General features: G+C 33.6%; 1 protein-coding gene across 5 annotated transcripts in view; it reads right to left on the bottom strand.

Annotated features, from left to right (window-relative positions):
• Positions 1–27,277, bottom strand: part of LOC142331963 (mitochondrial intermediate peptidase) — a 117,651-nt gene that overhangs the window by 79,616 nt on the left and 10,758 nt on the right. For all 5 annotated transcript variants that reach the window (XM_075378042.1, XM_075378023.1, XM_075378034.1 and 2 more), the window contains exons 2-3: positions 21,418–21,626; positions 5,477–5,586 (exon numbers count right to left, since the gene is read on the bottom strand). In XM_075378042.1, coding sequence (XP_075234157.1) covers positions 5,477–5,586; positions 21,418–21,615 — 308 coding nt within the window. In that variant the 5' untranslated portion in view covers positions 21,616–21,626. The remainder of the gene's footprint in view (positions 1–5,476; positions 5,587–21,417; positions 21,627–27,277) is intronic.

The following is a 27,277-nucleotide window of genomic DNA, read 5'->3' as shown; positions in this document are numbered from 1 at the left end:
TTCCTTGAGCCATTCATTTTTTTTAATTTTTGAGTTCAAAGAGTTTGGGCAAGGTGGTCCTCGTGCCCAAATGCAAAATTGGGATATCTCAATCAATTTTTATTCTTCGAAATAAAGAAAAACCAAAATTTTCAGTAAAAAAAAAATTAAATGTTTTATTGTAACATTTTTTATGTATTTTCTTTAATTTTTTAATTATTATGAAAATACGAAAATTTTTTTAGAAATTTCAAAAACTTTTTCAAATTTGAATCAGCCTTTTTTTTCAAATCTACACATTCCAAACCAGTCAAACTTCTAGAATATATTGTTAGTAGTTAAGTAAATTGTAAAAGGATTAAGTTCAATTCCAATTCTTGCGGAAAAGTCATTTGTTTTATTGTTGATTTTTTTCTCCAAAAAAGCAAAACCATTTTATTTTCATCATAACTTCATTAGTTTTCATGCTAATGACTTTTATCAAAGCTAGTTTTAATGGTCTTTTCAAGTACTTTGAAAAATATTCTATAAGTTTTCCTTGAAAAACGTTTCCTTTTTCTGTTATTTAACATTGAAAGGTTCGACTTCAGTTTTCAGTGAACAAAAAGTTATCTTCAACAAGGCATAACTCGGTTCGTATTGCATTTACAGAAATAATAAAAAAAACCAATGTCTTCAATATTTTATATGATTCATTTTTGCTAATAATAATTTTTATGATAAATGTATGGTTTTTGAGTTATTCGTGAAAAATCGTTCAATGGTTGGATGATAAATCAACATACAAATAACATACATTACAAATAACTCAAAAAGTATTGACTCTACAAACAAATTTTTATAGAACATTTTTTATTTAGAATTTATTCCTCAATCGATTTCTGCGGTTATTTTGAATGTAATAATTTCCACCCCCAAGAAGGGGTAACATCCACCTCCAGGGTAAAAGCACACATCGGCACTATATAAGTTTTGTTCCTTGAGCTATTCCCTAATTACTGTCCAAATTTCATGTCAATAGATTTTCTCCAAAAGAATTCTGAGAAAAAACCATCAAACACTGGACTATAGAAGGGAAAACGTCCAGTGCGAGTGGAGAAAATGGATTTTAAGGGAAATGTTGCATCTGAGTTGATGGTATTTTTGCAGAAGTACTGTCACCAACTGACTGTCGTTTTCATCTCTTTTGCTGCCTCTTTTGTTCATGAATGACTCAGTTCATACATTTGACAAAATTTTTCATCAAACCCAGCTTTATATGAAGGGGTGGAAGAACATCTTTTGGGTCCACAGAAGGCTCGGACCCATGCTAGAGTTCGAGTTTTTCACGCTAGAGTTAAGATTTCTTGCAGGCCAGTCTAATTGAATATAATGTGATTTTCTATCCCTGCTTTCCCACATTCATAAAAAGCAGCAGTATTTAGTGTACCCCAGTGGCATTCCTAAGAGTACAGTGATGACTTTTAGATCATCACAGATTTTCCACTTGTGATTAGCATATTTGATTGAGTCTAGAAGGACTGTCATGTTTGCATAATTCTCATTCATGTGAACTCTCTTTTTCTGTTTAGTCTTCAGAAACACCGTAAGGTATTCAAAGGATGAATGAGGATGATAGGTATAAATGTAAATGAAGTGTAGTCTTGTACAGTCTCAGGTTAACCATTCCTGAGATGAGTGGTTAATTGAAACCCAACCACCAAAGAACATCAGTACCCACAATCTAGTATTCAAATCCAAATAAAAGTAACTGCCTTCACTAGGATTTGAACCTTAGAACTCTCGACTTCAAAATCAGCTGATTTGCATTAGACCACTAGATCAGCCCAGTGGGCTTCTTCATGTAAACTGCTTGACCAACAAAAATAGAAGGAAGACAGTTGCCATTGTGAAGTAATATAGCTTTCAAACTAAGCTTGGAGGAATCTATGAATAGCCTCCAATCAGTCGGATCACGATTCAAACTTGAACATTTCATCAAGCCATTAACGTCCCAGCAAACAACAAAATTATTTTTCTTCTCAAAAAAAAAGAAAGAAAGCATATCTGTATGACGATGTCTGTACTGTGAGACCTTGACATCACATTGGAGAAAATTACATTGCTGTAGTCTTAACCCTAGAAGTTCTTCCTTCTCTTTTGACAAATCAAGATCTCGAATGAGATCACTCAATTCTGCTTTACTCAGTCTGTGCAGTTTATCATCTTTTTTTGTCAAAATCAGACTCATGAGATGTGAAAGGCTTGTTGGGCTCTTCTTCTTTCACACTGTTTTCATTTTCTACTTCAAGTTCATAATTTTGGGGTGGAGTAGGAACTGGTAAACTATCTGAGTGTGGAATAGGTTGAATAGCAGATAGAAGATAGGGGTTTTGAACTGTTCCTCTTTTCTTCATTGACAATACTGCCTTTGTAGGTGGAGTCGAGCAGAAATAGCAGTTATCTGTATGGTTTGTAGGCTCCTGCCAAACCATAAGCACAGCAAAAGCTATACATCATTTTTTTTTTTCAGCCATTCTCAAAGTATAACTGAACAAGAGTTGCAACATATATGTGAAGCCCATGACTTATCCTGGTCCTCTACCTTCATACCAAAATAATACTGATAGGCAGTCTTCACAAGAGGCTTCAGACTGCATTTATGTGACAAAAATATTATTTCACCAGAAATGTAACAAAAATTATTCATTGAATTTACACATTTTCATGAAATTTTGATTTAACAAATTTTTCACTTCAAAAGCACTTGAAAATCAGAAATTCTGCACTAATTACAACACAAAAAACTCACAGCAACGGTAATAATGTTTATAACTTACAAACAGCTGGATAATGTTGTATTTTGTCATTTAACAGGTGTGACAACTCCAAAAAAAAATTACCCCCAAACTAAAAATGTAGACCGGGTAAAAAATGACATGTCATTGTATATCCAAAGCAGGAGCTAATCGGTCGATTTTATGGTGATTTTTGAATTCAGCATATGGAAATACATAAGAATAAGCTATTTTTGGGCCTGAAACACTTTCATTGTTGGGCAGTGCAATCATTCGAATCCATATTACAGGCTAATTGGATTTTATAAGGAAACATTTTTAAATTCTTGAATAATATTCTGGATAAAGATGTTCGATTAATGCCCAACTGAGTAGAAATTTTCATATTGACATTGTGGCATCCTCTGATATAATGTTCCTTACACTCAATATTTTCATTATTTCTGGAATCTTGTCTTCTTGGTTTTCTGGTATTTTACCACGGATCGTCTGTTCAAATTTCAAAACCATTGGGCAGATGGCTGCACCAGAAGGTGATTTTCTAGTTCTGTAAAACTTTCTAAAACTTCGTTTCAGAAACACTCCTCTGACTTTACAAATAAAATTTGTATCCCTTCTTGGAGGTTGTATTTATCCAAATGATTCATATTTTTAATTAAGTTTAATCTGAAAGAAAAACTGTAATATTTTAATAATAAAAAAATGATGATTGTTTTTAAAAGGAAGTGATTTTTATCCCTTCCAGGTATTTATTTATATATATATTTCTATGACAGTTAATTTTTTTGTGATTTAAATTTACACAAGAGTTTCATAAACATAAGGGGTGTATATATGGATCTATGTACCAGTGCATTGTCCTGCAAAATGACCCAATTATTTCCTACTATTCTTCAAGTTGATTCCTTCTTACTGCATCCTGTAAGTGACAGAGTATATCAATGTACATTTCCCTGTTCACTGTATGCCCATCAGGAATGAATTCTTAGTAAATAATAATCTGTGAATAAAAAAAAAACGTCTAAGATAATTCCTCCTTTGCTCCTACCCAAACAAAATTTTGTAACCACAGAGATAATGTGATTTCCCACCCTAACGACTGATGTTCTGTGTGTGGATCATATAAAAAACACCATTTCTCATCTCCTGTTATGACCTTGCTTAGAAACTTTTGATCAGCCATACTTATGAGTTCTCCAGCCAGTATGATGCAAGTTTCTTTTGATCTGTAGACAAAATGTTTGGGACAACATTACATAAATTTACAAAGGAAACAGAATGTTCAGATTATTATGAGAATTCTGCAGAAACTTCCAACTGATATCTCAGCTGTTAGACTATTTCCTTGACAATTTTACTTTGAAAATTTTTGATACATCACTGAATACAGTACATCTTCAAGTTTCATTCCCACCAAACACTGTAGTTCCCAATGTACTCACTAGGTGGCACACGTAAATGAGTAATTCTATCAGTCATCATGGAGTCGTATGCCAGTGCAGACAGTGCTCAGTGTTGTTTATGGTTCATGAACCCAAATTGGCTACTACTGTTCAGAAACAATTCATGACTAAAATATCGCAAGCAACCACCTCAAAGACAGTCTGTCTTCCCAGGTACAATCTTCCCAGTCTGTCTTCGATGGTACAATTTTTTCATAGAAACAGGTTGTGTAACACATACAATGCTAGGTCAGGGTAGACCTTCAGTTTCTGAAGCAGCAATTAAAAACGTATGGCAGACATTCATTCATAGTTCAGGTAAATCAACAGCAAGTGCCAGTTTAGAATTGAATGTTCTTAGGATTACAGTATACCTTAATAAAATTGTGTTCAGTGACAAAGCAACTTTCCATACCAGCATGATAAAGTGAACTGACATAATTTTCAGGTATGGGATGAGCGGAATCCATATCACACAACTGAACATATATGGGACTTGTCTAAGGTGAATGTTTTTAGTGTGTTTTTTCTGTTATAAGCTATCACAAAATTTACAGTCTTTTATTTTTTGCCAAGTCAACTGTAAATGGCACATCATACCTGGACATGCTTGAACATTATATAATGCCCAATTACAACAGGATATGGGTACACAATTCATTTTTCAGCAAGATGGCAAGCCACCACATTATCATTCTGATAGGTAGCAAAGTGCTTACTTGGATTGAACGTGGTGGAACAATTTCCTGGCCTCCAAAATTGTCCCTCCACTTCCAGGAAGTGTCGAAGAGCTGTGACACCACAGACATGTCTCATATGATTTAGCAAGAAACAGATTAAAGATCGGATTTCTGTCATATTGCCATATTGAAACATTTATAAATGAAACTTGAAGATATACTGTGTTCAGTGTTGTATGAAACATTTCTGCAAGTTATTTACTTTTTTCATTATTAAAAGTTACTTTCATACAACTAATTTAGAAGTAGTTTTTTAGAATACTGTAATGTAATGAGTGCTTTCAACATAAAAGTCAAAATGTACGAGGCAATTTGGATCTACCTTATATATATATATATATATATACAAATAATGATAAATCAGAATTGTTTGATATTTACAATTGCCATTAATTACAACGAATACAGTAAAAATAGTTAATATAAAATAATCACCAGTATTTACATCTAATCCCAATAACTAACAAATACAGATTGATATAAACTAAAAAAAAAAATTATGACACCCAAAACAATTAAGGAAAATACATTCTACCACCTCTTTGGACTACAAGACTCCTCCAGCAACAAATCTGCTGCCACAGTAACATCTTTCTTCAATAAATATAAACCATCATGTGTCTGCAGTTCATGTACTCCAAACAATCCCTGAAATTAAATTCAAAAGATTACAATACCAAAATATATAAATTATAATTAATATCAACAAAATTTGCTTTATTATGACATTCAAAATCTTGGTAACTTAAGAGGTATGTCCCAAAAGTAAGTGTTTGATTTTTTATTTAATTATCCATTGGACTTACCTGAAGTTACAAGATATTCAAATGGGTTGTAACATGGAGTTACGAGAAAGACTATTACAATAGCAGATAAATGTTGTGGACTTCAATACTGGTTTTAGTAAGCTTCTTTGTTAGAACTGTACGGCGTACGCATGCTCACGCTGACAGTTCAAGTTTTGTATTGTTCGACGACCTGAAGGTAGGCCAATGCCACCTGATAAAATCGTATCGAATTTCAAATTCAAGGTATTTTGTTCATTCAATTTTAGTCATAATAATCTAACAATATTACTTTGTATTCAATCTTATCTACTTTTACTAGTATTACTTTATAATAATTTAATTTCTTATAAATTCATATATTATCTCTGTTAATATTCTAATTCCAATAAAAATGGAATTTAAAGATTTAATTAAGAAACGAGGTATTATGAAAAACTGCATAGCAAAATTAAAAATATTCATTAATAATTTTAATTCCGAATCGGACGATTATGATCTGTTCACTATAAAATTCAATAAACTATTAGAATACGGAAAAACATTTTTTGAAGTTCAATCTGCAACAGAATTGCATAAAGATTTAGAGGATAGGGACATATATGATAATATTTTTTAAACTTAAATTAAAACATAAAAAAATAGAAAATCTTTTCAAAATTTCAGATGCAGTTAAATCAAATAAAATAACTGACAAGCCCAATCAAATTACATTAAAACCTATACAAACTGAGCCCTTTCACGGTGATGTGAGAGCATGACATAAATTTGTTGATCTTTTTAATAGTTTAGTCCATAACCGCAAAGAATTTTCCAATGTTGAAAGATTTTACTACCTTACAAATTTCTTAAGGGGTAATGCTTTAGATATAATAAAAAATGTATCAATAACATCTGAAATTTACGAAACTGCCACAAAATTACTTAAGGCTCATTATGACAACAAACGACTAATTGCAGCTAAACATGCTATGGAAATTATTAATCTAAAACCATTAAAAAAGGAAAATTCCCAAAATTTATCTAAATTCATTGATCAAATTTAATTCAAATATTAATGCATTGAAGAATCTAAGTACTGATTATTTAGAATTTATTATAATACAGTTAATTACTCAAAATTTAAATTTAAATACTTTAAGAGATTGGGAAAAAAATTGGAAAATAATGAATTTCCAAAGTTAGAACAACTCATTTCTTTCTTAGAATGAAAGCGTAAACTACTTGAATCCACAGACACGATTCATGTAATGAAAAGCCACAGCCACCTAACGTAGGTTTTAGCGGCAAAAAATATGATTATTCAAAACCTAGTTCTAGTAAAAATGTATTTTATTTAAATAATTATATATGCGAATTATGTAAAACTAGCAACCATCCATTGTATTGATATGATAAATTTTAAGTTATAACGTTAAGGAAAGGAAAAATTTTGTATTTCAGAAAAAATTAAGTCTTAATTGTTTAAGTTAACAGCATATTGTAACAGCAATAGTAAATGTAAAAAATGCTCACAGAAGCATCATATGCTAATTCAGTTAGATAAAATGCTACAAAAACCAGCAATTAATTCTTCTAAGCCGAATCAAGGTCCTTCGGCTAATAGTTCATATTGTACTTTAAAATCAGAACCTAACAAGTCTGTTTTACTTGCAACAGCTGTAGTTAACATTAAAGATAAAAAAGGTAATTTCATCAAAGCCAGGGTCTTACTTGATTCTGCTTCGATGATTTCATTTTGTACTGAAAGGTTTGCTGCTAAACTTGGGCTTCAAACCAAACCTGTTTTAATGCTGATCACAGGTATTAGTAATGTTGTTACTAAATCTCGGTTAAGTGTTGATTTAAATATCAATTCTAGGTATGAAAATTTTAATTTTAATTTGAAATGTCATGTACTATTACCTATTACAGGTCTGTTACCTAGTTTTATAAATGTAACTGAATGGGAAATTCCTTCTCAACTTTTTCTTGCCGATCCTCATTTTAATATTCCTGGGCAAAACAACATTTTTCTAGGCGCTCAATAATATCTTTCGCTGCTTAAGCCTGTTCAATTAACTTACAATTCTAATCACATCATACTTCAAGAAATTCGTCTTGGTTTCATAGTCTCTGGTAAAATCCCTATTAAATCTCGTAAACGGAAACATAATTCAGATTCAATATCACTTTTTGTTAGCAATGAACAACTTTCCTCTCAATTAGAGTTCTTTTGGAGATCTAAAGAGATCGAAAATCATTTACCGACTAAGGAGGAATCTTTCTGCGAAAAACATTTCGTTGAAAATACCTTTCGTGATGACAAAGACAGATTTGTTGTATCTCTTCCTCGTAAGGAAAATTGCGCTTTAGGAGATTCTTATGAAAATGCAAGGCATCGTTTCAATTTGTTACATTGTAGATTTCAGAAAAATACTTTACTTAAGGAAGATTACTTCCATTTCATGAAAGAATGTCACGTATTAGGTCACATGCAACCTGTAGATTTATCTCAGTGTAAGGCCCCATCTGAAACCTTTTATTTGCCCCACCACGCAGTATTTCGTGAATCTTCCACCACTACCAAAACAAGAGTAGTATTTAACGGTAGTGCCAAAACATCAAACAGCTGATCACTCAATTCAATTCTTGCTACAGGTCCAGTAGTACAAGATTTATTTTCGATTATAATCCGTTTTAGAACTCACAGCTACGTGCTATCAGGCGATATTCCAAAGATATATCGACAAATTCGCATCAATCCTCAAGATTTTCCATTGCAAAGAATCCTCTGTTACAATAATAATAACTCATCATTCATTCCATACAACTTACAAACAGTTACTACGGTTTAGCACCTTTAAGTTTTCTAGCTACAAGATGTTTGATAGAAATTTCTAATCAAAATGAAGCCTTCTTTCCTCAAGCCTGCCAATCAATCAAGCAAGATTTTTATGTCTATGATCTGCTCACTGGTTGTGACAACACTGATCAGTTGAAACAATTATACAATGATGTTTCGTTATTGCTTAGCAAAGATGGACTTTCACTACATAAATGCCATTCCAATGTTCCAGGTATGTTTGACGATTCTGATTCTTTCATCAAATTAGATAAGGATGAAAATATCAAGACACTTGGATTATTTTGGAATCCTGAAGGTGATGATTTCATTTATAAATTCAAAACAAAAGATAATAGTACTTCTTACACTAAACGTTCCGTTTTATCAATTGTTTCTTCATTGTTCGATCCTTTGGGTATACTTGCTCCTATAATCGTTCCATTTAAAGTGTTCATACAAGAGTTATGGTGCGCTAGCCTTCAATGGGATGAAGTTCTTCTCGCTCCGTTAGCAGAAAAATGGAATTTTCTGTACTCTTAACTCAAATCTTCAGTAATTTTAAGATTCCTAGATTAGTTAAAATTAGTTTTAGTAAGAGTTATCAATTGCATGGATTTTGTGATGCAAGTATTAGCGCATATGGTGCTTGTCTTTTCATCAGATCTATTGATAGTAATGAACACGTTGAAATCCACTTGCTATGTTCAAAATCTATTGCTCCTGTCAAGCAAATCTCTATTCCAAAGCTTAAGTCGAACGCCGCTCTTCTTTTGTCTCGTTTATTTAATAAGGTTAAGTGTATTTTAGGTATAAGGCTTCATTCAACCCACTTTTGGTTGGATTCTCAAGTGGTACTTTACTGGTTGTCATCACTTCCTAATCGATGGAAGGTATTCGTCGCAAATAGAGTTTTTTAGAAAATCAAGAGCTAACTAAGGAATGCTTATGGAAGCATATTCCTTCAAGGAATAACACCGCAGACATCCTGTCACGTGGTTGCATGCCGGATGCATTAACTTCATTACAACTCTGGTGGAATGGTCCGTCTTTTCTGAAGGAAGAGGAGAATGCCTGGCCATCCAATTCGCCTATCATTTCTATGATTCTGCCAGATTCACTCAAGGAAGAGAAGAAGTCTAGCAAAACTAATGTGTTTTCAGCTGCTCTTCAAACTACAGAAGCTGTAGAACTTTCAAAACCATTTTCTTCGCTTGTACGAACTATAAACATATTTTCATATTGTCGTTGCTTCATCTATAATTTAAAAAATAAAAATAATCGTATATTGTCAGATCTTTCTCCACAAGAAATCTATTCCACGTTAGAAATACCTATCCATCATGATGAGCAACATACATCTGATCCTATTCCACTTACTCCTGGACATTTTCTAACCTTCACTCCATTAACTTCCTTACCTGATTTCTCAGGCATCACTGTAAATAGGCTTACTAGGTGGCATTTTATACAAAGAATATTGAAAGACTTTTGGACAATCCTTGCAACAGAGGAACAAGTGTAAAATTTCAAATAATAACATTTGTGTTGGTAATGTAGTTATAATAAAGGAAATTAATCTCCCTCCACTGATTTGGAAATTGGGAATAATTGTGAAAGTATATCCAGATAATGATGGATTAATCAGATTAGTTGATATAAAGACTAACAATACAATAGAAAATAGAACTATTAATAAATTAATTCTTCTTCCAAATTCAGATATTTGTGATGACCTCAGTGATGCCAAATGTAATTAATGAAATTTCTTTAACAACATTTTCATGTATTTGTTTAATTTTAAGTTATTTGCTTTGTAGTCCTTTTTTGCCTTTGGCAACATTGTATAAAGGTAACTTTAATGTTACATTCTTTCAAGGTTTATGTAATTATTTTTATACGTATTAGTTTTCATTTTTGTATATTAAGTTTCATCTCATGATAATGTATCTTAAAATTATAATTGGGGGGCAGTGTATTCCATTCCATGTTGAGCTAGTTGGTGCAGCACTCTACCATCTACTAGTGCTGGCCGGGGAGTTAATCTAATATGACCATTCTACGTAAGAATCCTGCACAGTGCGGTCGTGTTTTCATTTCGGTCCAAGGGGACTCATAGTTTCTTGATAATGTTCAAGTTCAATCATGACTAAAGTGTCATACATTCTGAAGTTTAATAACTACTGTAATTGAATCAACATGTCAAGGGTGACAAGAAATTAAATATAACGATTCAAGAAGAGCACATAGCGTTGCTTCATTTCATCATCTACCATCTCATCAAAAATACAGTCCACACTAGCTCTAAATTGTACCAAGATGCAAAGAAAAAAATTGTTTAAAATCAGGAATTAATAAAATGTTTGGTTCAATTTAAGTAACCTCATAACTTTAAAAAGTGAATCTTATTTATCTGAAGTTTATTTTGTTAATGATCATGTAATAAAATGCTGAAAAACACTCTTCACCATTCAATGAAAAATGAAGAAAGCTAAACATATTTAGTGCGTTTTGCAGATTCGAACAAGGGCAACTGAGCACCTTGTTCATAAAGTGAGTGTTCATGTAGTGAATCTTGTGATCTTTAAATTCGTTGAGATCTTTAGTTCAAGTGAAAATGAGTTGCTACTTAGAATCCAGCAACAGAACAACTGCCAAGAGGCAGCGTCACTATCAAAGAGCCAATAAATAGTAGCCAACTGTAGAAGCCAACTGTAAAAGCAGAGTAATGATAAGAGATAGGCACAACACAACATCTGTTAAGGTATAACAACACCACCCAGAAACTAACTGTAGACATAATTCTGATAAACAAATTCTACTAAACAATTAAAATTTTTATTTCTGTAATGCTTGAGGAAGTAATAGTAATTGGTACTTGCTACTGTCATTCTGCCATGTGCAACATTGCTGCACCCAACCTCCTCAATTCAAAACAAAGTTCCCAAAAGTGATGAGTTGAGTTTGAATTCATTAATTTAATAAATATTATCCTCCTCTATGAATCATGAGACCTTGCCGTTGGTGAGGGGGCTTGAGTGCTCAGGGATACAGAGTAGCTGGACCGAAGGTGCAACCATATCGGAGAGGTATCTGTTGAGAGCCAGACTAAGGAATGATTCCTGAAAGAGGGCAGCAGCTCTTTCAGTAGTTGTTAGGGGCGTGAGTCACAATGACTTAAACGGCCATATCAATATCGCTCAGTCCTCTGAGTACTGCGCAGCTGAAAGCAATGGAAAACTACAGCTGTTTTTTTTCCAAGAAAATGTGGCTCTGCATTTTCACATAGCAATAATGGAGGCGCCTTCCTTGGTAAAATAAAACAAATTGTTAGGGATGTAGGATGTAGAGGGTATACTGAAATTAAACGACTAGCACTAGATAGGAATCTTGGAGAGCTGCATCAAACCAGTCAAATGACTGAAGACAAAAAAAAAGTAAATATTATGCAATGATTACATAATATGTATATTAAATAGGCTACATTTATGTACAATCACATGATATAACAATTTATCTAACATAGTCTTCAACAATAGCTACATAGAGCCTACATCTGAGCTAAACCCAACAGATGTTTATCTTCTCACTCACACCTGTACAACTTTAAAACATTGCACAATATTTGAACACTAAGTTTGTGTACATCAATTTATGAAAATACTAACACTTTCCTCCAGTTATAAATACTTTAAACCTTACTCAGTTTTCTGTGACAATTTAAAATGATATAAAAATCAAATAGGACAACTTAAATAATAATTAATATTTTTATTTCAATATGGTTGCAATTATAAAACCAACAATAATCCCAAAATTGGATATTAATATAATAATAATAATGAACAAGTAAAAATTATTAAAAAAAAAACAAATAGGAGATGAGTAACACATATAAACACAGAATAAAAGTCTCCATTAATTCCACTATTACCTGAATGCCATAAATTTTTATTTTATGAAATCCTTAGTTTACTTAAGGTGTTTTCTGAAAAATGGAAATTCTTGCAGTGATTAGATACTTATTTATGAAAAGTTTAAGTGAAAAGGAAATTAAAGAAGAGCTTAATATGACATCGGGAGACTCTTCTCCATCAAATACAACAGCTGAATGGTGGGTTGCAGATTTTAATAAGTCAAATACGCACTATCAATGAACCACACAGTGGATGTCAACTCTTTTTAAGTGATTACGCCAGATATGATAAAAAACATGCTTAAAATAATTTTGATAGATCAATGAGTGACAGTGAATGACTTAACAGAGTATGTAGGCATGTAACAGGACATGTGAACAATATTTTGCACAAAAAATTTTGGCAACAATAAGCTGTGCACTAGATGGGTGTCATATTTCCTCACATTTGACCAAAACATTTGTATGGCAAGCGTGCTGAAAAAACATTTCAAGTAATTGTCTCACGCTCTTTCGGTGCAATCTAAAGGAATTTTTATGTTGATTTGTGATGGTTGATGAGACTTGGGTTCATCACTACACTTCTGAGGCAAAACAGCAATAAAAAAAATGAGTTGAAAGAGGTCAACCTGCTCCAAAAAAACATGATGACTTTTCGCGTGAAAAAGTGATGGCAATTGTTTTTTGGGATGCACATGGAATAATTTTCATTATCTTAAAAAGGATAAAACAATAAATTGTGAATATTATGTGACCCTACTGCAGCATCTTAACAATGAAATTAAGGAAAAACAACTGCATTTGGCAAAGAAAGTGCTTTTCCATCAAGACAATGCTCCAGTTCTCACACTTCAATCATGGCAATGGCGGTGATGAAACATCAAGATGCTACCACTCTACCACAGATTAGCATTTTAAAAAAATAAAAAAACAAGATTATAAATAATAGTAACTCTTTCAAACATCTGATATTTTCTGTTGCCAACTTGAACGAATTATAATATCAGTTTATTAAATAGTTTTTCTGCTGCCTCTTTTTGCCTCTTTAATTATTGAATGACTCTCATATATACATTTATGTATAAATTTTTTTCTTATGATTATGGAGATGAATATGTTGTAAAATATTATACAAGGATAGAGTAAAATGTTCCAGGCCTGAATAAAGAAAACATTTTTCAGGGTACATTTTGATTTATTTTTTAATATAGTCATCATTAAGGTCTATACACTTAGCCCAGTGTTCCACAAGAGCACATTTACCAGTTCAGTATGTCGATTTATCCAACACCTTAAAAAAACAGTCTATGGCGGCCATAACTTCATTATTGGTTGAAACTTTTTTATCTTCAAGCCATTTGTTTAGGTTAGGAAACAATTGATAGTTACTGGGAATTAGATCAGGTGTAAATGGAGGGTTTTGGAGCAATTTGAACTGTGAGCTGGAGCATTGTGTTGATGGAAAAGCACTCTTTTTGCCAAATGCAGTTGTTTTTCCTTAATTTCATTGTTAAGATACCGCAGCAGGGTCGCATCCTTTCATCTAGGGGTCCTGGGTTCAAATCCCCATCAGGCATGTAATTTTTCATACACTACAAAATTCCACTTCCATATTTCCAAAAAGAAGCTTCATTAATTCAGAATTTTTTTTAATTTAAAAAAATTTCAGCTCAACTTGTGAAAAATGTACCATGGAAGAACAGCATGCTGTGATAAAATTTCTATTTTCTGAAGGTATGTACTGGCTGAAATTCACTCTTAGATATTATAACAGTATGGTAAAAGGTGTACTAATCATGGAAATTTTTATTAGTTTCTTGTACAGTTTAAATCAGGCAGAACAGTAAAAGTTTTGACTGATGGTTTGTAAAATCAAATTAATGATCTCATTCTCAAGGACAGATGTATAAAATTTGGAAAACTGCTGAAATTAAAACGGGAGTATTAACACTGTCCATTCCATCGTTCATGTTAAGTTAAATTACTGTAAAACATGTTTAAGATAAGTTCAAAGACGGCTGACTCAAAATCACAAAGACCGAAATCACATTTGTAATGATTTATTTGAAATTACAACTAATGAGGAAATTTACGATTTGGAATCATGCAATTCACCCGCCAGGAAAAAATTCAAAAGCTACACATCTGTCAGTAAAGCGATGCTGACAGTATTTTGGGATTATAAAAACCTAATTTATTGTGATTATTTGAAAGAACAATGTACAAGCAACAATGAAGGCTTTTTTTGTTTTCAGTCATTTGACTGGTTTGATGCAGCTCTCCAAGATTCCCTATCTAGTGCTAGTAGTTTCATTTCGATATACCCCCTCCATTCTACATCCCTAACAATTTGTTTTACATATTCCAAACGTTGCCTGCCTGCACCATGCTCCTCATCTACCAGTCCCTCCAATATAAAAGTAGCTTTTCCAGGTTGTCTTAATATGTGGACTTGTAAGTCTGTCTCTTCTTTTAACTATACTTTTCCAGATGCCTCTTTCTTCATCAATTTGCTGCAACATCTCTTCATTTGTCACTTTATCCACCCATCTGATTTTTAACATTCTCCTATACCACCGCATTTCAGAAGCTTCTAATCTTTTCTTCTCAGGTAATCAGATTGTCCAAGTTTTACTGCCATATAAAGCCAAACATATACTTTCAAAAATGTTTTCCTGACATTTAAATTAATTTTTGATGTGAGCAAATTATATTTCTGACTGAAAGCTTGTTTCGCCTGTGCTATTCGGCATTTTATATCGCTCCTGCTTTATCCATCTTTAGTAATTCTACTTCCCAAATAACAAAATTCTTCTACCTCCATAATCTTCATCTACATCACTTCTATTACATTTCATTACTTTCGTTTTTAATTTCTATTATTAAGCCAAGCTAAAATATAAAGTAAAACCCACAATATGGAGAAAACGTCCTGGCTCTCTCTCAAAAGGCATAGGCAGTGGCCAAAAAATAATTTTTTATATTTAAAAAAAATGTTTTTCTTGAGTAATAGACCATTTTCTACCTCACCAACAGGTAAAAACAACCATTTTTGTCCCTTTTTACAAGAGTTGTAACATTTTTATTTTACATTGAACAGAGGGTCAAAAATGGCTTCTTGGAAAGAGTAATGATGGAACTTTATCTAAGTGTATTCAAAATTCATTTTGTTACATAACCAAATCTTGTAAAGTTTACTGATCATATGTTTACAAATTGTTTTTTCAAATTATGGCCCCAAAATAAATAATGACGGGCTTAGGGTAACAGACCTGATTTTTACCTTCTAACTCTTACATACTAGTAATATTTATAAAAAATAAACTGGTCTGTTACCGAGCTTCCCTCATTAAAAAAATGGCCACCAATCATAAGATTTTGAAGATGGCTCATTTATTTTTGGGGCCTAAAAACCATATGTGGGACAGGTGGCAAATATCTGAAATGTTTACAGCAATAAGTACTTTTTATGTACCTTAAAACCTTATAAAATTTATTTTGTTACTCAAAGCCGTTGACGAGTAATGAAGCCAACAAAACCGCTAAAAACGCTGTTCCTTTTAATCGTAAACATTGTATCCAAAAAACTCACAGCAAGTGTTATTTCAGATAATAATGTAGCCTACAAATACAGAATATTTTGATATGTTTATAATGAAATAGCTTACATTTTAGATAGTTTGTTACTTAAAGTATGACACACACACACACACACACACACACACACACACACACACAAACTCATGTTTACATATGAAAGTGAATAAACATGCGTGGACATGAAACATGTCCGCATGTAATCCTGAAACATTGTATACGGCTGAGTTACTGTTTTGATTTCAACGTGATATGTTGTATTGTTTTTAGCGTTAATTCTGTGGTTAGGTAATGTACACTTGTTCATAACGTAATTTTATTAGCAGTGAAACTTCTCTTTTATGTGATATCTTTTATTTTTTATTTTATTAATTGGAGAAATTTTTATTTTAGCTGTAGAGAAACTGGGATACGACAAAGTGAGGTACAATTGGTAGTTTTATAATTTATACTAACTGTATTGTTATTGTAAGAACCCTTGAATTTTATTTTATAAAAATGGATTATGGAGTGTCCAATACGCATTCACACTGATACAGTATGTCACAAATTGACTTACAACAGATCTTCAGTTTGCACGATATTTTAGAGTTTACCGAACAGCTAATAACATTGATATCTTTAAGAAGTGAATGTACTGAAACAAAAAATATCTTAAATATACTTTTCATAAAACTGAATATTTAGATAAATATTTTCATATTAATGGAAAAAGTTGCTCTGACCCATTTTAGCTGTTACACTAAACCGATTAAGAAATCTCTTCGAGAAATATCTTTGACACTTTCAACAAGTAATCTAAATTTAAAATTAATTTCAAGCAGAGCACTCTGTACAAAATGCTTAAACAAAATACAAACAACACAAGATGATACAGAAAGCGAAACGAAATGTCAAGATATATTTGAGCCTCAATGTATTACAGTAGACTCTGTGAATAAAGCTTGTTAAGTACTTGACAATTCCCCCATTAAGGATCAAAAATTATCTAGCAGCACAAAGGAACCAATTTTAAAATTAAAATTACAAAAAAATCCATCAGTTACCAGTAAATTCAACGATTCCTTTGTTTTAAATATTTCTACAGAAGAAATCAGTTTAGTATCACAAAATTATGCTGATTTAGGTAGGGAATATGAAGAATTTATCATTAAAATAAAGGATAAAATGAAAACAGTTATATCAACCCAGAAAAAAATTTTTATTTTATTACCAAGCAGCTGGAGCATTCAAAAGATTCAAAATGAGTTTAGTATTAGTCAGCATTTAGCCCGTCAAGCCCAAAAATTAGTTAAAATAAGTGGAATTTTGCACAAATCAGCAAAAAGAAACCCAGTCAAAAATGTGTCCAAGATTTTTACCAGAAAAATGAGCACAGTCGAATGATGCCAGGCAAGGATTGTGTCTCTATAAGACAAGCTGATGGGAAGAAAATTAACATTCAAAAAAGGCTTATCTTATGTAACTCAAAAGAATTGTACAGTCTTAAAAAAAAAAACAAAATTTAAAAATTGGTTTTTCAACATTTGCTGATTTACGACCTAAATTTTGTGTTCTGGCGGGTCTGATTCTCTCTCTCTGTGTGTGTGTGTGTGTGTGTGTGACACCCACCAAAATGTAAAACTCATATTAGATCTGCTCTAAAAATGAAATTTGATATAAAATTCCCCTTTCAACCATGGTATGTGATATAGAAAATGAAACATGCATGCTGTCACAATGTGAAAAATGTCCAGGCACTAATGAAGTGCCTGAACTTCATCTGCTCAGATTACTGCAAGAGAGCTGGGATGATTTTGATTCTGAAATTATCCTCAAACAGTGGGTTTCTGTTGACCGTTGTGAACTAACTACTCAAATTCTTCTATTTCAAGAGTACTTAGATAAACTTACTGAAAATTTAAATAATCTAAAAAGGCATCATTTTGTTGCAAAGAAACAAGCTAATTTCCTCAACATTAAAAAGGAAAACTTGTTGGAGGGTGAATGTATTGTAATGGGAGACTTCTCTCAAAACTTTCCTTTTGTGATACAGGATGAAGTCCAGTCATATCACTGGTCAAAAGCTTATGCCACAGTACATCCACTTTTCATATATTTTAAAAAAGAAGGAAAATAACAAAGCCCAAGCTAATGTGTGATTAGTGAGTACCTGAAGCACAATACTACATCGTTCTTCTGCTTCGAAAAGCAAATTATAAAGTAAAAACACTGTTACCACAAGTTAAACAATTTTTTTTCTGATGGCTCTTCAGCCCAGTATAAAAACAAAAAGAATTCATAAATTTGTGCTACCAAGAAGATTTTGAAATCGCAGCTGAATGACATTTATTTGCCTCATACCACGAAAAAGAACCATGTTATGGAGTCGGTGAAACTGTAAAAAGGACAGTGACTAAAGCAAGCCTTCAAAGGATAGTCAACAACCACATTGTTACACCTGAAATGTACAATTATTGCAGACAATATTAAAAATATAACATTTATGTTCTGCTCTAATAAAGATGTTCAAGAGACTGAAGAATACCTCAGTTCTCATTATCAGGTAATCACAACAATCCCAGAAACCCAGAAACCTTTCACAGTTATGTTCCAACAAATCAGAAAAGTATTCTGAAAGTCCAGGCAACCTCTGAATCAGAAACATTACGTTAGTATCAATATACAAGGACATTAGTGTTTCTGATTGCTTTATAGGTTTACCAAAGCCAAAATGTAAAAATTATGTCTTGCATATACAATGTCAAATGGTGGATAGGCGAAGACATTAAAATACAAGAAAATGAGAGGAATATCGAATATACTTTTTCAATCCGCAGGATCCTGGTACTTCATTCAAGAAATCATTCAGGGATAATCAAACATAAGTTCAACTAGAAAACATTTTATAGATTCTCACATCTTCAGAGATTTTTCTATCAACTACTGGTAGAGGACACAACATTACACCAAAGTTGAATGAGGACTTAACAGTTCTACTCAAGAAAAAAATGGCAGGATCACTAAGTTATGTTAGTTAAGTTTGTTATCAAAAAGTGTAAGATGTATTCATAACTTACATTTGCAGGAAAAAATAAGGCAAATGTGAATTGAACAACTTGTTAATGTATTTGAAGTGTTTATCATTTTGTAATTATTATTTATCATTCTGTAATTAACTATAATTTTGTAAATGACTATTTATTAATTATCAATTTATTCATTCTAATGAGTTATAATACATAACATCAGTATTTTTGGATACATTGTTTACAGTTAGAAGGAATACATTCTTAGCGGTTACATTCTTTAGCAGTTTTGTTGGCTTTATTACTCGTCAATCTCTTTGAGTAACAAAATAAATTTTAAATGGTTTGGCGGCCATTTTTTTTAATGAAGTACTCAGTAGTCCAATTTTTTTTTATAAGTACTAATAGTATCTAAGAGTTAAAAGGTAAAAAACAGGCCTGTTAACCACGTCATTCATTATTTATTTTGGGCCCAAGATTTGAAAAAACAATTTGTAATCATAACTTCAGTAAACATTAGAAAATATGTTTTGGCCACTACAAAGTGGGTAGTTATCATATACCAAATATCATCAAAATGAAAAGTAGGGATGCAATAAAATTTTTGAAAATTTGTTGAATTATAATGGAATACCACAGATGCTGATGAGCTTTCTAAAAGCATTAGTGTGTTGGATACAGTTTAATGGATCTGTATGGCTACAAAGCAGGTTACTACTGACAAATGAGAAATTGTTTCATAAAAGCCAGTATTAAACCTCCACAAAATAACTTCAATTCCGACATATGAAATTCTGTAGAACAGAATGAATTACAGGAACTTAATGAACCAATTGGAAATTACAAAGAGTACCCAAAGACTGACGATACACTCAACAGTGACATCCATGATCTTGCTGCTGCATCAGACTTCATTACTTCCAAAAAGAACGAATGATAATGGAAATATACCCAAATTTACAATCACAAGTAAGAAAGCAAGAGAAGAAGTTTGAGAATTAAAGCAATATTTCTTACAAAAAGGATTATCTGAAAGCGTTACTTTAATATCAGAAGTGCAGTCGCTTATTGAAAAAAATATGTACCAGGAGTTAGTAGATTGTTTAAAATAGCTGTCTATTTTAGTTTGAACTATATACTTAAAAATAAATTGTATTTATGCATACTTGGTTTCTTATTTTGATTTTACACTTTTTGTACAGGTATGATTAATATTCTTGTATACTGTAGATTCTTTGATTTATATTTTTGTAGCTTATGTTACTTTTATTCCATTTTTTGTATAATAGAGTAATTTTATTCCCTTATTTTATTGGTCGATTACATCAGCAGTACAGTATTATTTCTTTTTATTCAAAAATAAACTTGAAGGACAGTGTTTTTATTTTCAACAAAATAAAAAAAAAACTGGATTTTATAAAATCGTATTAATTAGCAACCAATTTTTTTAAATTCTATTTATATAAAATAAATATATAAATACTGCTGTTCTATTGAAAGTGGTTTTTTTCTGTACAATAACTGAATATAATACTGTATTAACATTTTTCTGAATAGCAGACAACTTGAAATAATGGACATATTTATTGTTCCTGAGCCATGTCTGATACAGGGAGGTTTTACTGTATGTATATATATAAACTAGCCAGTCCTAGATAGACCCAGGCAAGTCTCAGGGCCAAACAAGGGGTCACAGGGCTGAACCTAAGGCTGCAGAGCTCGCTTCGCTTGCCATTCCCATCCAGCCAGAGGTCATTATCCTAATGGTTGTGAGAATAATACTGATGAACAATAATTACAGTATTCAAACCTATAGAAAAATGAAAAAGAAACTAAATTACAAAAGACAGCATAGTAATCACTATGACAACTTAAGTATAAAGACCTTTTTATGAGGTAAACTCCACAACCTATTTAAGTTGTCATGGTGACAGAAATATAATAATTAGTTAATAAGTGGATTCGTTTATTTTTAATGAACATTATTAATTCACAACTTTATCACCAAGGGGGCTAGGGCCTCAATCTGTGGCTTAAAACCTTTCCTGGGATAACATGAATGTATGCAGGAAATTTGAAAGCAATTAGTCAGTTGTTTTATGCAAACAAACAAAATGTAAATGTGCAAATAAATTTTTTGTGGATTTTGCATGAAATAATTCAGGATTCTGCACATGTTACTGAAAAAATCAAAATTAATAATGTTTGTGATTGCAATAAATCTTTCAACAAAAAAATAAATAACCGTAAATTAGAGATCAGTATACAGAAAAAAGTTGTAAAGTCGTAAAGAATAAAATTTTCTGACAAAAAAGAGTTATAAAATGACTAACAACTACTTATACTTACAACATTATCTTTAAGGAGATTTAAATTTAACTTTCTTCCTGGACGTGAATTGAAAGTAGTAGCAAGTGGAGACCAAGTAGATACAGATCTGCTGTTATAATTTATCACTTGAAAATGTTTTGAAAAACTGAATAGTACTGCTGAATATAATACGCTTTGATGACCTTTACAAAGTAACTGTGATGACTGTCCAATCATATTCAATATAACTGCAGGAAATATTAAATATTAATAAGTAATTACATAAAATAAAATAAAATTATACTTAAAATTATATTCAACATTTAGCATTATCGATAAAGAACATTGCATTATCAATGCAATAAATCTGAAAAGAAATTAAATTTGTATAAATCAATTTCTACAATTATGTTTATAGTAACTATGTTTTAGTACTAATAATTTGTATTTAATAGTGACAGATCTTTTAGAGCTATCATACACACTTCATTCTTAAATCAGTCTATTAGTATACCTCACAGCTATTGAAACCATAGATTATTACCATCATGAGTCTAATACTGATGAACAGCAATTTCAATCCTTTCCACTTGTATCATAGGTGTCTATTTCCCATGTAAAACATACGTACGATAGAACAACAATAAACTATAGTCTACGAAGTCAAGCAAAGTTTCATAGCTTAGTCAAAAGACAACAACAAGTTTATGAAATAATCTAATACAGTAAACATTAAAAACTAAAAAACATGATTACAAAAAAAAACATTGCTGACAAACATTGTTGTTCTTTTTGTTCTAGTTTGGTTCCATCGTGATTTTGTATTATACTTGCAAATACTCTGTTTGAAATTTGAAAATCGAAAGATTGGTTGCAAAGAAATAACGATATTTCCAAATAACTATGATCTGTTAGATCAAGAGTGTACCTGATGCATGCAAAAGTTAGCCTTTAACCTATTAACAAATACCCTGTTTGAATTTTGAAAATCAGATGCTTGTTAGCAGAGATATTATAAGAGCACCCCATTACACCTCCTAAAACAATGTCCCAGGGGCATCCAATTTGATACCAGCTGATGATGAAGATTGGTCTACATCACCTCACCACTCTAGCCTGACAATGGTTGTGCGCTGGAGGGCTGCGCACGACTCCCTCCACAACTCTCTCCTGCTAGAAGTAGTCCATTGATAATTAATTTACAGATTATTTAATTTCATTTCTAAATGTATATTGTTTTTATTTATATTTTATATTTGTATTTTTATGCATTTATTATTATTCATTAATTTTACTACTAAAAGAAAGGGAATATTTTTTAATATTTTGCGGTAAAAAAAAGGATTCTTTATTTAGCGGGAGAGTCGTAGGTGTGCATCACGTTGTCTGCTCTGCGCCAATAGCAGCAGCTGTACTGGCAACTAACACAACCTCACACAAGCCAACTCCCAATTTTCAATATGATTAACGTTAACATTATATTTCTATTAAAAACTATTAAATTCTAAATCTACTCATTCCTTGAGTCTATTTTAAATAAAGAAATACCAAAACATTCAGAAAAATATTTCCTACACACTAACATTTTATTTCTTAAAATACTCAATATTCTTACTAATATGATGATACGAACATGTTGAGGGTATGGGGGCAGAGCCCCCTGATTAGACAGTTAGGAGAGCAAAGCATGCTCTGATCGGCTAGTATTACACAAGTAAGATGAAGAAACACCAACAAATAAGAGCAATAATAAAAAATATGCTTACATGATCAAAAATAATGCCTGTCAAAAGATCATATAATTTTAAATAGAAAAGCCTATTTTAAATATAAAAATACCAAAATGTTCAAAAAAATATTCCCTAATACTACACCTCCTATTACACTATTACCACACTAATATTTCTTAAAATATTTTTGTAAAATACTTAACCAAAAAAACAATGAATAAAAAACCCAGAACACAAAAGAAGAGACTTAAAAATAACATGAATTAATAAAAGAAGAAAGCAAAGAAATAAAGAACCAAAAATACAAATCCTAATTGTCTCAGTAGAAAAAGCAATAATTTATTGCTTTGAATATTTCAAAGTTCAATTTCAAAACTTGTTACAGAGATGATACAGAAATGCCCAAGAGATGCAATGGTGGAACAAACAAGGAGAGGGACATCTGCATCAGTAAAGTTCACCCCGAAATAGTTTTATGTGTTTATGCCTTCAGAAAGAAGACAACGGACACCTGCAGCTACCACGTCGCCCTCAGAAACTAAGCTAGAAGCCTAACCGTGGAATGAAGACCCCGCGCCTAGCAGTAACTATTAATGAGCCAACTTACTGAATGTCTCAGATCCGAGTAACAACCACTTCAACAAAACTTCCCACTACAGTTTTTACACAGCGAAATTTGATCCTAGCTCTCTTAAAGAACCCCGCTTAAGATTCTACGACATCACGATTCCCCCCCCGAGGGGAGAAGATCCCACCTCGTAGCGTGTCTGGTCGCTACACCACCCCCTCCGTTCCTAGCCAGTAGTGGCTTTAACGGAGGACATCTTCTCGCCCTCAAACTGATTGTGCCACACAGCTTTCAGTCTAGGCCCCGCAGAGATGCCACCGATGCAGATGCCCTGAGGGACATCTACATCGGTAAAAATTCACCCCAAGATAGATTTACATGTTTATGCCTTCAGAATGAACACAACAGACACCTGCAGCTACCACGTCGTCCTCAGGAACTAAGCTAGAAACCTAACCGCGGAACGAAGACCCCGCGCCTAGACCTAACTATTAAAGAGCCACTTTCTGAATGTCTCAGATCCATACTAATAACCTCAACAACAAACTTTCCCACTAAAGTTTTATACATCGAAATTTAGATCTAGTTCCCTTAAGAACCCCGCTTAATACTCAAAATGAGTTTCTATCTGACTCCGTTCCGGTCTGCCCGGGAGAGGAGAATTAACGCCTACTCCCGCACAGCCCCATCACGGAGTCCCGCGTGACATTCACCATCTTTCGCAGATCGCCGCCAAGTCTCCCCTGCATACCACCAAAGCCCTGCCGACAGTGTCATTAGCTCATTAGTGCCCCCGTCGGAGCGCAACCGCACCCACCGGGCAAGAATAATCCCGCCCGCCGACAACGGCCGCAACTCCGCCGACAGCGTGATTAACTACATACCACCAATACATCTAACCGAGGCACGCTGCCTTAAGCGCCTACCTTCGGCCAGTCAACTGCCCAGGCGGTCCCTAGCCACCCAGGTTCCTATCACCTACTAGATCCCTTCGGCAGCCCTGCTCAGGGCGAGGAAGCCAGCAACTATTGTCCACTTTCTACGAGTCCTCCAGTTGACTCGTAGATCCAAAATAGAGTTTACTCTCTCGAGTTCCCTAGCAACTCTGGTACGTTCAGCTTCGTACCGGGGACATATGTGAATGAACATGATCCACGGTGTCATCGACCCTACAGTCCGGACAGAAGCCGGAATCAACCAACCTAACTTTGCCAATTTATCCCTAAAGGCACCATGTCCTGAGAGGAACTGAGTGGTATGCCGATTGGGGGATACCCAGCTAATCGCTCGCAACTCTCTAACATTAGGAAATATACCATGCGTATAGCGACCTGTCAAAGAAGTATTCCACCTATCTTGCCAAGAGTCGAAACCTTGGTCTTCGATCTCACGCATACGCCCAGCAGTAAGAAGGCCTCCCTTCTTTGCAACATATCGCTGGCTACGTTCCGTCGCCGAAATATCCACAGGTTTGATGCCTGCGATCACAGTTACTGCCTCTCGCGAGACAGTTCTGTAACCACCGACAACCGCTAACAAAAGAAGACGCTGGGCTCGTAATAGAATGTCCCTATAACATTGGTACCGCAAACGATGAGCCCAGAAGGGCGCAGCGTACAACATAATGGCCTCACAAAGATTCTAGGACATCTCGATCCCCCCCGAGGGGAGAAGAACCCACCTCGTAGCGTGTCCGGTCGCTACACCACCCCCTCCGTTCCTAGCCAGCAGTGGCTTTAACGGAGGACTTCTTCTCGCCCTCAAACTGATGCACACCACAGCTTACAGTTTAGGCCCCGCAGAGATGCCACCGATGCAGATGCCCCAAGGGACATCTACATCGGTAAAGTTCACCCCGATATAGATTTACAAGTTTATGCCTTCAGAATGAAGACAACGGACACCTGCAGCTACCACGTCGCCCTCAAGAACTAAGCTAGAAACCTAACCGCGGAAAGAAGACCCCGCGCCTAGATCCTACTATAATGAGCCACTTTCTGAATGTCTCATATCGCACTATCAGCCTCAACAATAAACTTCCCACTAAAGTTTAACATCGAAATTTTGACCTAGTTCCCTTAAGAACCCCGCTTAATACTCTAATGAGTTTCTATCTGACTCCGTTCCGGTCTGCCCGGGAGAGGAGAATAAACGCCTACTCCCGTACAGCGCCATCGCGGAGTCCCGCGTGACATTCACCATCTTTCGCAATTGCCGCCGAGACTCCCCTACGTACCACCTGAGCAGCACCCAGAGAAGACCCGCCGACAGTGATTTAGCTCAAAATGCCCTCGTCGGAGCGCAACCGCACCCGCCGGGCAAGAATAGTCCGGCCCACCGACAACGGCCGCAGACAGCCTGATTCAATGCATACCACAAATACATCTAACCGAGGCACGCTGCCTAAGCGCCTACCTTCGGCCAGTCAACTGCCCAGGCGGTCCCTAGCCACCCAGGTTCCTAACACCTACTAAATTCCTTCGGCGGTCCTGCTCAGAGCGAGGAAGCGAAGGAAAGATTCTAGGACAGTGAGAATCCTAGGGCAATGCCTCAATGTCACTGAGGCATTCAAATTGCAATTAATGCATATCACAGTGTAGGTATGAAGGCAAGCCATTGAAGGCTTGGATTGGTAAGGCATTCCTGACCTAAAAATAATTGAGGATTTTACATGTCCTTGAAAATCAATGTAGGTTCAAAATAAAGTTTGAATATCACAAATCTTTTTTAATGTTAAAGAAATGATTAAGGAATTAAGCAGTGGAGGCTAAAAGGCCATGAACCTGTTTTACATACTATGTTTTTAATATTTTTTGAAGGCAGAACGCATTTTGAAAAAGAAGGGTTCAAATATTTCAATACTTGATTTTTGTTAACTTACAATTCCTAAGATTTAGGTGAAGCCCAAACTTTTTAGACACCGTATGTTAATTTTCTTCTTATGATGGAGCACATGGGAAAAAAAATAGTTTGAATATGTTGTATTTCAACTTTTGTTAAACAAATCAGTTAGGGGTCATGAGCCATTGGGGTGAAAGAAGACATGAGCCCCTTCTTCTCCTATGTGATTTATTAACAATTTTTTGAAGGTTGAAACAAATTTTGAAAAAAGTTTAAATATTCAGATTAAATTTTTGTTTATTCAGGAGGATAGGAGAGAGAAAGTAGAGATTTGAACTGAAGTCCCGGTTCCCTTGAAAAGAACCTCTAAAACATTATCAAATGAGGAGATTAATTTATAAACAATAAGATCGGCAATATTAACAGTAGACAGTCTTGTAACTGTTATTACTAACTTTTAATAATAATCAATCTGTGTTTAAAATTGCATATTGAGAAAGAATTCATTGAAATATCTTCAATATTTTTATTAGCAGACAATTCAACATCACTATTTATGGGTTTATGAGAAAAATTAGTGGATGGTTTAATTCCTACACTCATTTATGGATAAGAAATGTACATAACATTTTAGTAATAATTAATCTGATATAAAAATGAATATTTAATCATTTTATACAAATTAATTTCATGTCTCCACACAGTAAAATTTATGTAAACTGATAATAGTAGGGCAATTAACATAATAATAAATATTAAT

The sequence above is a fragment of the Lycorma delicatula genome, chromosome 1 (genome assembly GCF_047948215.1).
Source record: "Lycorma delicatula isolate Av1 chromosome 1, ASM4794821v1, whole genome shotgun sequence".
NCBI classification, from domain to species: Eukaryota; Metazoa; Arthropoda; class Insecta; order Hemiptera; family Fulgoridae; genus Lycorma; species Lycorma delicatula.
Note: the sequence above shows the minus strand (reverse complement) of the source record. Positions and strands in the feature narration are given on the sequence as shown.